This window comes from Nymphalis io, chromosome 12 (assembly GCF_905147045.1).
Source record: "Nymphalis io chromosome 12, ilAglIoxx1.1, whole genome shotgun sequence".
Classification (NCBI taxonomy): Eukaryota; Metazoa; Arthropoda; class Insecta; order Lepidoptera; family Nymphalidae; genus Nymphalis; species Nymphalis io.
The window spans coordinates 3,843,428-3,854,785 of NC_065899.1; the positions used below are offsets into that span (position 1 = coordinate 3,843,428).

Consider the following 11,358-nt stretch of genomic DNA (forward strand, 5'->3'; position numbering starts at 1 on the left):
TGAATGTTTCTCCTTAACAGGAAATGTGACCTTTGTACAGCTTTGCAATATTTACGGATGTCATTTACAATTATAATATAATTTGATCATATATATATTTAAAATAAAGTTTTATAATATTATAAAGGTAATAAATATCAAATTAATAGTAGCTATTCGATTTAATTAAATAATGTGAACAAGTAATTTTGTACGTTATAGCGACACAATTATTAAGCCATTATTGGTTTCACACTAAAATTTAATCTTACTTTGTTACTTATTTAATTTATAACAAAAAACAAATTATTTTACGATAGAATAGTAGATTAAGTTATTTGTACCTTATTTATCGTATATTATCTTAGAACTTACTATAATATTTTCTTAGAATACCAATAATTCTCTAAACAAATTTGTTTTTGATAAAATTTGGTAAGTTTCCAGTAAAAATCAGTAAAATCAATCAATATCATATAAACCTTTCCATAATATTTTAATTATTACAAACAGGCTAAAAAATGTTCATTTGATGAACAACTGTTAACTGACTGTTTAAGTGATTGTTAGTTATTGATTTTATTTAATAACTATTTATTTACTTTTCTAACAATGAATAAAAGGTAATAATATTCAATCGTAATGATTTGTGAATACTTTTTGTTATATGTAAATACTATGAACTATTTTCAAAAAAAAAATCTCAATAAAAATTAGTTACTACGTAAATATTGGCTGCTTTAATATATAAATGTATTACCATAAATTATGCTTACGCTTCGCTACAAGGCACTCATAAAAGCCAAATTGGATGTCTTGCAGCCGAGCTTTGTCTTATGAAATATTAAAAAGACTGTATTGTACTATACTGATATCATACTTTTATGGTCAGTTGTGAATAAGAAATACTGCGTGTTTTAAATTAAAGAAGTAAAGGACTTTTGCAACTATTTATTGTTTTTTTTTCATTTCCATATCTTTAACCAACGATAACTATAACTTAGATCACCAAGCGTAGTTAGCTCCATGAGCGCTGTAAGAGATGTGAGATACTGCGGGAGCTGCAGAGTATGACACGGTAGATTTCAAGACTGGGGCAGCCGCAGCGTAGGTCGCGTAAGCAGGAGCAGCATAGTTGCCTGAGTATGAGGCGATGGCTGGTGCGGCGTAGGTCCTAGCGTATGAGGTTACTGCAGGGGCAGAGTAGGTCTTGGTATAAGAGGTGTATGCGGGAGCGGCGGCGTATGAGGCGTACGTGGGTCCACCGGCGTAAGAAGCATACGCGGGAGCAGCGGCGTATGAGGCGTACGCGGGTCCAGCGGCGTATGAGGCATACGCGGGAGCGGCGTACGCTCTAGCTCCATGAGCGGTCTGGGTGGAGTAGGAAGAGTAAGAAGACACAGCGGGGGCGGCAGCTACGGCCACAGCGGGGGCGGCAGCTACGGCCACAGCGGGGGCGGAGTGTACGGCCACAGCGGGGGCGGAGTGTACGGCGACGGCGGGAGCGGCGTAGGTCGCGACAGGAGAGCCGTGAGCGGTTTGGGTCGAGTAAGAGGAGTAGGAGGTAGTGGCTGGCGAGATGGTCTTGGTCACTACGGGAGCGGCGTAGGATGTAGCGATGGCTGGTGCGGCAGCGTAAGATGTAGCGATGGCTGGTGCAGCCGCGTAGGATGTAGTGATGGCAGGAGCGGCGGCATAGGTGGCGATAGGTGCAGCGTGCGCTGTGTGGGTCGAGTAGGAAGACACTGAAGAGACAGCGGGGCTGATGGTCTTAGTGACAATAGCGGGAGCCGCGATAGCGTGGCTGCTGTACGCTACTGGAGCGGCCGCCAAGAGGCCACTGCCGTGGGCAACGCCCATAACGCAAAGTGAGACTACCAACTGAAAAAATAAAAGAAAAACATTTGACAATTTGCATAAAAAGTAACCAGTAAATGTGCCAGTACTGGACAAAGGACTCTTCTCCTTTTAAAGATGAGTGGATTATATTCCACGCTGTTTCAATGTGATTCAATGGTAACACAGGGCGCAGTATTTTATCCATGACATGCAGAACTTCTAATGATATTCTTCTTCACCGGTCACTAGAAGGTTAATTATAACCACCCAAGTACCATGTATTACATGAAAACATAGTGGTGCTTGCCGATTTACGAAGATCCACATACTGGGCCATACCGGCTCCAAAATATTAAAATGAACTTAAATTTAAATTACAGTAAAATATATTAAAAATACAGAATAATGTTACAAATAATAAATTAAAGGAGACACACCTTGGCGAACATGTTTATGATTGTAAATTTGCTTGTTGAATAATTACTGTGCAGATCGCTCTGGTTTTTATACTAAATTTCGCACGCAATATCATTTCGCCTTACTTTCATTGCCAAGGTAATCAATACGCGTTGGGTAAGTGCATATATGGTGCGACTCAAAGATTGACTTTCAATTTGCCTTTGTTGTTTAATAATTGATTAAAAACAGGTAAGTAAATATTTTCTTCCTAATTAAATGGAAAAAGTAAAATGAAATTTTATTTCAGCTTGAAGAATTTCCTTAGGTTTTATCATAAATCTGTTTACAATATAGTAAGCTATCGTACTTGTTATTATAATGAACCATAGTCTTCCCAGAACTTATCGAGTGTTCCTCAATGAATAACATAATCTTTTAATAATAACAAAATTGAATACATTTAAAGAAAAACCATTACATATAATTTCATTAAACAATTATTTTATCAATCTTTTTAAACACCCAACAAAACCTATATTACTAGGTCTTTACTATTACTTGGTGGTAAGCCCGTCTTGGTGAGTACCACCCACTCATCAGATATTCTACCGCAAAACAGCAATACTTAGTATTGTTGTGTTCTGGTTTGAAGGGTGAGTGAGCCAGTGTAATGACAGGCACGAGGGACGTAACATCTTAGTTTCCAAAGTTAGTGGCGCAGTGGAGATGTAAGAGATGGTTTATATTTCTTACAATGCCAACGTCTATGAGCAGTGGTGACCACTTTCCATCAGCTGGTCCATTTGCCCACCCGTCTACTTATTCTAAAAAATAAAGTCTTTATCAATTAAATTAACATTGGAAATATGCTAAATTTGTTAAAAATATCTACTATATATGATGTTTAACATCGCTGCATGCAACTATTTATATGAAAGTTTGAAAAAATACTTGCAATAAACACAATTCCAGTTGACGTACATACAGATTTATGGGTGTTGTCATATACTCGTAGGTCGTATGATTAAGTGGAACACAATTACTATAGTTATAATAAATAGTTTAATTCTATTTTATTTATTTATATTTTATTTTATACAACTTAAATGTTTTACAAAATAGAGAATTGTCGCTTTGTTGGCGGGCGTTAACAACTGCATCAGAGTTTTACACTATAGCAGTTATTATCGTTCACATTTTGTTTCTGATCTATTATGATGGTTTTTAAATAAAAATATAAAAGTTAAAATGTTATTGAATTATTCATTTAATTTATACTTAATGCGCCAAACATTCCATATTAGATAATTTTTGTTCTATAATAAAAAAACTGATTCACGATCAGTAGGTCTATGTAGGCTACGTATAATCTAAGCTAACGAGATCAAACAAAAATTACCTTGAAAAAGAATGGTAAAATTCAATATTATTCAATAAAGTAATTTAAAAAGTATATAATATTATATTCTGTGACGGGGACTTCACTGTAATCTCTGTGAGATCTATAAATCTAACATATAAAGTTCTTTTTTTATAAAATAAAAGAAGAATCTATCGAACAAAACTTAGCTCTTCGTAATATAAATGTAATGATTTATATAAGAATATACTGAGTTAAGTGTTTTACATACTTAACTTAACTTAACTTAACTTAGATAGTTAATCTTTACGATTAACTATCTAAGAGATCTCTTAAGGTCACTGGAGTGTACAAAGGACTATACAGACCGGACTATACACTGACCGGACAACACTGGAGTGTTACATATGTTCATCTTATTTACCTTTACCTATTATAAATAAAAAATTATAGTATGATCTACGTCTTAATATGAAAATTATTACTATTAAATAATTGTTGGTGTACAATATTCAATTCGGAAATTTGTTTTGTTTTAATACTAATAATACGTCATTATAAAAACAAAAAATACCTACTGCATATTTATTAGAAACGAGTTCAAGACAAAACTAAATCCAGTTGGCTATCATTAAATTATCGTTATATTATATTTTATTTTTCTTAATTTGCGTAACTTGTAATTTCGTCTAAATTACAATCTTCAATTAAATTTTAAATACCGTATCACTGTACTTTTCCATATTTTATTATGTTTGATATGTTATGGATAAAATGTTTATTACAACTATTTAAAATAAAAGAAAAAATCTTATTAGCAAGTCATTTTATTCGTTAATTACATATTTACAGGTACAAGAATTGATTCAGTTTACCAGGCATAGTTGGCACCGTGAGCTTTGTAGGCAATGTGAGACACGGCGGGTGCAGCAGAGTACGACACAGCTGATCTGAGGACGGGAGCAGCCGCAGCATAGGTGGAGTAGGCAGGTGCAGCGTACGCGGAGATGGCGGGGGCAGCATAGGTTTTGTAAGAAGAGTACGCAGGTGCGGCGTATGAGGTGATGGCTGGGGCGGCGGCGTATGAGGCATATGCGGGAGCTGCGGCGTATGAGGCGTACGCGGGTCCAGCGGCGTATGAGGCGTACGCGGGTCCAGCGGCGTATGAGGCATACGCGGGAGCGGCGTACGCTCTAGCTCCATGAGCGGTCTGGGTGGAGTAGGAAGAGTAAGAAGACACAGCGGGGGCGGCAGCTACGGCCACAGCGGGGGCGGAGTGTACAGCGACGGCGGGAGCGGCGTAGGTCGCGACAGGAGAGCCGTGAGCGGTTTGGGTCGAGTAAGAAGAGTAGGAGGTAGTGGCTGGCGAGATGGTCTTAGTCACTACGGGAGCGGCGTAGGATGTAGCGATGGCTGGTGCGGCAGCGTAAGATGTAGCGATGGCTGGTGCAGCAGCGTAGGATGTAGCGATGGCAGGAGCGGCGGCATAGGTGGCGATAGGTGCAGTGTGCGCTGTGTGGGTCGAGTAGGAAGACACTGAAGAGACAGCGGGGCTGATGGTCTTAGTGACAATAGCGGGAGCCGCGATAGCGTGGCTGCTGTACGCTACTGGAGCGGCCGCCAAGAGGCCACTGCCGTGGGCAACGCCTAGGGCGCAAAGAGCGACGATCAACTGAAATATATGAAAACAATTTTATATTGTACATTTAATATGACATTAATTGAAAAATATAATTTATAAATTAGTTATATTTATATTATAGTAACCGAAATTTTAACACACCTTAGCGTACATGTTTATTCTGGTTATGCTGGTAACTGAATAATTTCTAGAGGAGTGCTCTGGTTTTTATACAAAGTTTGCTTCATATAATCCAATTCACTTTCATTGCCAAGGCGAACAAGTTCTGACTCGCTAACATTAGCTAAGGCGGTGACTCAAAATCAAGCTAAGGCGGTGATAACAAAATTTAATACATTCAAAGAAAAACCATTACATATAATTTCATTAAACAATTATTTTATCAATCTTTTTAAACACCCAACAAAACCTATATTACTAGGTCTTTACTATTACTTGGTGGTAAGCCCGTCTTGGTGAGTACCACCCACTCATCAGATATTCTACCGCAAAACAGCAATACTTAGTATTGTTGTGTTCTGTTTTGAAGGGTGAGTGAGCCAGTGTAATTACAGGCACGAGGGACGAAACATCTTAGTTTCCAAAGTTAGGGGCGCAGTGAAGATGTATGGATAGTTTATATTTCTTACAATGCCAACGTCTATGAGCAGTGGTGACCACTTACCATCAACTGGCCCGTTTGCCCACCCGCCTACGTATTCTATAAAATAAAGTCTTGATCAATTAAATTGACATTCGAAATATGCTAAATTTATTAAAAATATCCACTAAATATGATATTTAATATGCAACTATTTATACGAAAGCTTTAAAAAAATACCTGCCATAAACATATTTCCAGTTGACGTACATACATATTTATGGGTGTTGTCATATACTCGTAGGTCGTATGATTAACACAATTATTATAGGTATAATAAATAGTGTAATTATATTATATTTATTTTTATTTTGTGCAACTCAAATGTTTTACAAAATAGAGAATCGCTTTGTTGGCGGGCGTTAACAACTGCATCACAGTTTTACACTATAGCAGTTATTATCGTTCACATTTTGTTTCTGATCTATTATGATGGTTTTTTAGTAAAATTATTATATTATACAATAAAATAAAATTATGAAAGTTAAAATGTTAGAAAATTATTCATTTCATTCATACTTAATGCGCCAAAACAAAATTAATCTAATAATTTATAATAAATTATTAGGTAAATAATGTTTAATAAAAAAAAAACTGATTCACGATCATTAGGTCTATGTAGGCTACGTATAATGTAAGCTCACGAGATGAAACAAAAAATACCTAAAAAAGGTATGATAAAATTCAATATTATTCAATAAATGTATTTAAAAATCTTTATATATATATCTGATAATTATTTTATGATGATAATTTATAAAATATAAAGATAAATCGATTGTAGATAATATAGTTTATAAAATATTGATATTTTATATTTTATTGTAGCACTGCTATATTAGTGAAAGAATAACTTTTATTTTATACATTTTGCTTAAAAATCTTGTATCTAAAATACCGAAATATCTAAAATAAACTAAAGTGAATTTCCCATTGCCGCCTTTACAGCTGTAAAAGAGAAAAGAGCTTTCTCCGTTTGTCCACTGCAGGTTAGTTAGTGAAAACATACGTCAGAATTTATTTCGATATCTGCAGATTTTTTCACGTTATTATTTTTTCTCAAAGAGCAAGAAATTATAAGCTTAAATTTATGAAAAACGAGTGTTGTATTTATCAGAAGCCGCTGTCGTTCAAAATACAACAGGGATTATGAAGGACGCAGAAGTAAATGTTTGCTCAGGTACTTTTAATTCACCTTGCGGATAAACTTTACGTCATTATTGATAATAATAATTTGATAATATCATTTCTAGTAGTCTTCGACAAGAAACACAATAAATTCTTATTGACCCGACCTAGAGTTTGAACAAGGACCTTGAGCTCTGCGGCCTTATAGTGAGCCACTAAACCAATGAGGCAGTCAATGAGTGTTACTACCATGCTTACGACTGGATAATCTATCTAATTTATATCATCATTTCGGATTGATGTTCTATTGGATTATAAGTGTGCGAAAATAGGGAGTGCTTCTGTGTCTATGCAAATTTGTGCAGTTTAATATCTTCTGCGCAGGTGACCAGCATTTCTATATCGTATAAGCATTTCAGTTAAGAAGGGTTACTATTATAACTATGAATAGATTCCATTGATAGTCTTTAAAAAGGGAACGTATCGATATAATGAATGGACAATTTAACGTTTATTTCTCGTAAATGAAAATGAAAGGATGCCAAGTGACGTAGCAGAGCTCATTGCATAATTAAATTTACAGATTGCAAGTTTTTATTTAACTTCAGTGATACCAAATGAGTACTTACATTCGATAAATGTATTTTATTTAAACTACATATTATAACATAATTATGTTAATGTTAATTAATTTATTTTTTATGTTACATATGATAATCTCAACAAATATGTAAAACATCGACATTTATAGTTGAAAGAATTATTATAAAGAAAACCAATAAAAAAATATGGAGTAAAATAAATTCTATATATAATAATAGTAATGAGTAACGGAGAATATATATGCGCCACGCAGAGACAAAGGAGTAAAGCTGTTGTGGAGAAGGGGCATGACGGCATGAGAGAGCGTCATGCCGTGTGCCGTCACGGCTTACGACGTTAGAACGATTGTAACACCCAAATTATTAATGTCCCATTGTAACGGGCTTTAAGTCATTTTATCTATTTTTTTGTACTTTTTTTATGAAGCAAACAAAAATAAATCTAAATTATTTAACTCTTGTGTTCTTTGTGATATTACGCGTCCATTAAATTGTTATTATTATATTATCTAAATTAGCCATTTCAACTTAATTATCGACTTCGAATCTAACGTCAATATCGCCTTTAGTCGCAATATGCGACTCAGGCGGGTAAAAGAAAAACTTACAAACACATTCACTATACAGATTCTAAATAGCACAGAAACAATCTTTGCGGACCTTACAAAGTGAAGACTGTGAAAACTTGGACTTTTAGTTATTTTATATTGAAACTTTCACATTCGAACGTTCAAAATAAAGTTAAGAAATACGTTTACTTCCCAGAGAAAATCTTGGAAATAAAATGATACTATCCAACCTATAACATGTATAAACATTTACCAGGAGAAAAGATTTTAATTAAATTAGTATCGCCCCTAAGAATCTCTCTACTCTCTCATATGTTTAATCATATAACTTTCTGTAGTATTTCACTGTAATTGTTCGAATTGCAAAGTTTCATAAATTATATATGTATATATTAATTTTATTTATAACGGAAATTGAAATATTAATAATATGTCATTTATTTTGATACAAATAAATACTGTGACAATAAAACGAAAAGAAATAGACGCGGTACGCGTGACAAATATTTTTTTACCATATACTTCATTAATTATACCCATATTTTTAAACATAATTTACGTTTATCTATAAAGTATATAATATTACATACTGTGACGGGTACTTCACTGTAATCTGCGAGATCTACAAATCTAACATATAAAGTTGTTTTTTTATAAAATTAAAGAAGAATCTATCAAACAAAACTTAGCTCTTCGTAATATGAATATAATGATTTATATAAGAATATGCCGAATTAAGTGTGTAAAGATTATCTATCTAAGAGTTCTCATAAGGTCTATAAGGTCCTTTGTACACTCGAGTATTACATATATTCGTTCGTATTTACCTATTCTTTTTCCTGATCAGAAAAGTATTAATATGAAAATTATTAGTATTAAATAATTGTTTAGGTTTTAATAATAATTATAGTTTAAATAAAAAATACCAAATGCGTATTTGTGAGAAAAAGGCTATCATTAAGTCAAAGTTATATTATATTTTATCTTTCTTAATTTGCGTAACTTGTAATTTCACCTAAAATACCGGCTTCAATTAAATTTTAAATACCTTATCACTGTACTTTTCCACATTTTAATATATTTGATATTTTATAGATAGAATATTTATTACAAATATTTTAAGTAAAAAAAATCTCATTAGCAAGTCATTTTATTCGTTAATTACATATTTACAGGTACAACAATTGATTCAGTTTACCAGGCATAGTTGGCACCGTGAGCTTTGTAAGCAATGTGAGACACGGCGGGTGCAGCAGAGTACGACACAGCTGATCTGAGGACTGGAGCAGCCGCAGCATAGGTGGAGTAGGCAGGTGCAGCGTACGCGGAGATGGCGGGTGCAGCATAGGTTTTGTAAGAAGAGTACGCAGGTGCGGCGTATGAGGTGATGGCTGGGGCGGCGGCGTATGAGGCATATGCGGGAGCTGCGGCGTATGAGGCGTACGCGGGTCCAGCGGCGTATGAGGCGTACGCGGGTCCAGCGGCGTATGAGGCATACGCGGGAGCGGCGTACGCTCTAGCTCCATGAGCGGTCTGGGTGGAGTAGGAAGAGTAAGAAGACACAGCGGGGGCGGCAGCTACGGCCACAGCGGGGGCGGAGTGTACGGCGACGGCGGGAGCGGCGTAGGTCGCGACGGGAGAGCCGTGAGCGGTTTGGGTCGAGTAAGAAGAGTAGGAGGTAGTGGCTGGCGAGATGGTCTTGGTCACTACGGGAGCGGCGTAGGATGTAGCGATGGCTGGTGCAGCAGCGTAGGATGTAGCGATGGCTGGTGCAGCAGCGTAGGATGTAGCGATGGCAGGGGCGGCAGCATAAGTGGCGATAGGTGCAGCGTGCGCTGTGTGGGTCGAGTATGAAGACACGGAAGAGACAGCGGGGCTGATGGTCTTAGTGACAATAGCGGGAGCCGCGATAGCGTGGCTGCTGTACGCTACTGGAGCGGCCGCCAAGAGGCCACTGCCGTGAGCAACGCCTAGGGCGCAAAGAGCGACGATCAACTGAAATATATGAAAACAATTTTATATTGTACATTTAATATGACATTAATTGACATTTAATATGACGTTAATATAATTTATAAATTAGTTATATTTTTAATAAACGAAATTTTAACACACCTTAGCGTACATGTTTATTCTGGTTATGCTGGCAACTGAATAATTTCTAGAGGAGTGCTCTGGTTTTTATACAAAGTTTGCTTCATATAATCCAATTCACTTTCATTGCCAAGGTAAACAAGTTCTGACTCGCCAACATAAGCTAAGGCGGTGACTCAGTGATAGCCTTTCAATTTTAATTGTATTCCGTTTGTACAACGCAAACTTAGCATAGGGCAAAGCAGCCTTGAGCATAGATATTGCTAAAAATTATATTTTATAATCACATATAATAGAAACATTATAACAGCCATTCATGTATTTTGTACAACCATTTTTTAACCAATTTTTCTTTTCTCTGAATTTTGTGAGAATTTTTTTATGTAAAATATTATCTGTTTTCGTATCTGGTTTCTAGTGTTTTGTATAAATCTCTTGCAATATTGCGATATTTATATTTTAACATTATTATAATTATTTATTAGTTTATTATTTTTCCTTCAAAACAAAAATTAAAAGAAATTCAAAAAAAATACAAGTAATTTTGTTAGTAATAAAAGTGATATACATGAGGTATATTTGTAAGTGTTTCATATTATATCTGTGTAGATCATCAGTTTCATAACGAGGCCGTCATCGTAATACGAATATATCATTATTAAATAAAAATAACATTTGTGCTGTTACAGAAAATTAATACGCGAGTAATATTATAAATATAAAACATGTTAGCTACAATTATACAAATGTTAAAATATATCATATTTAGATAAAGGTGAGTGAGTTTTTTTTTACGTTTCGGTTAATTTAAATTCGTAACTTTTATTAAATTGCTTATTAAAGTTACGCACAAGCAAACGGAAGAATCTATCAATCTATATTTGCTTTATATATTTTCATTTTGAAATTTCAGTGATAAAACTTTTATGTAAAAACAATGTGACATTTTAATAACTTTTATAGTAATATTTATTTAGTTTATTTTATAACAAAATAATGTGGATTAAACATACACAATTAAACAAAAATATTTTCTATGAAAATATTAAATATACCAGATATATTTAATTTTAAATATCAGCCATATTTGTTAGAAGAGATTGAGA

At 34.9% G+C, this 11,358-nt stretch overlaps 3 protein-coding genes across 3 annotated transcripts; all 3 read right to left on the reverse strand.

The window, feature by feature from the left end:
* Nucleotides 1-955: 955 nt before the first annotated feature.
* LOC126772235 (cuticle protein 16.5-like) lies at nucleotides 956-2,281 on the reverse strand. The gene is made up of 2 exons (XM_050492513.1): nucleotides 2,256-2,281; nucleotides 956-1,860 (listed from the first exon to the last, which is right to left on the reverse strand). The coding sequence occupies exons 1-2, from the start codon at nucleotides 2,265-2,267 to the stop codon at nucleotides 985-987; spliced, it is 888 nt and encodes a 295-aa protein (XP_050348470.1). The 5' UTR covers nucleotides 2,268-2,281; the 3' UTR covers nucleotides 956-984.
* Nucleotides 2,282-4,386: 2,105 nt separating this feature from the next.
* On the reverse strand, nucleotides 4,387-5,399 carry LOC126772240 (cuticle protein 16.5-like). Its single transcript, XM_050492519.1, has 2 exons — nucleotides 5,361-5,399; nucleotides 4,387-5,249 (listed from the first exon to the last, which is right to left on the reverse strand). Exons 1-2 carry the CDS (start codon nucleotides 5,370-5,372, stop codon nucleotides 4,449-4,451), a joined length of 813 nt encoding a protein of 270 aa, XP_050348476.1. The 5' UTR covers nucleotides 5,373-5,399; the 3' UTR covers nucleotides 4,387-4,448.
* A 3,891-nt stretch (nucleotides 5,400-9,290) lies between these two features.
* Nucleotides 9,291-10,307, reverse strand: LOC126772241 (cuticle protein 16.5-like). The gene is made up of 2 exons (XM_050492520.1): nucleotides 10,274-10,307; nucleotides 9,291-10,153 (listed from the first exon to the last, which is right to left on the reverse strand). The coding sequence occupies exons 1-2, from the start codon at nucleotides 10,283-10,285 to the stop codon at nucleotides 9,353-9,355; spliced, it is 813 nt and encodes a 270-aa protein (XP_050348477.1). The 5' UTR covers nucleotides 10,286-10,307; the 3' UTR covers nucleotides 9,291-9,352.
* Between the last annotated feature and the right edge of the window lie 1,051 nt (nucleotides 10,308-11,358).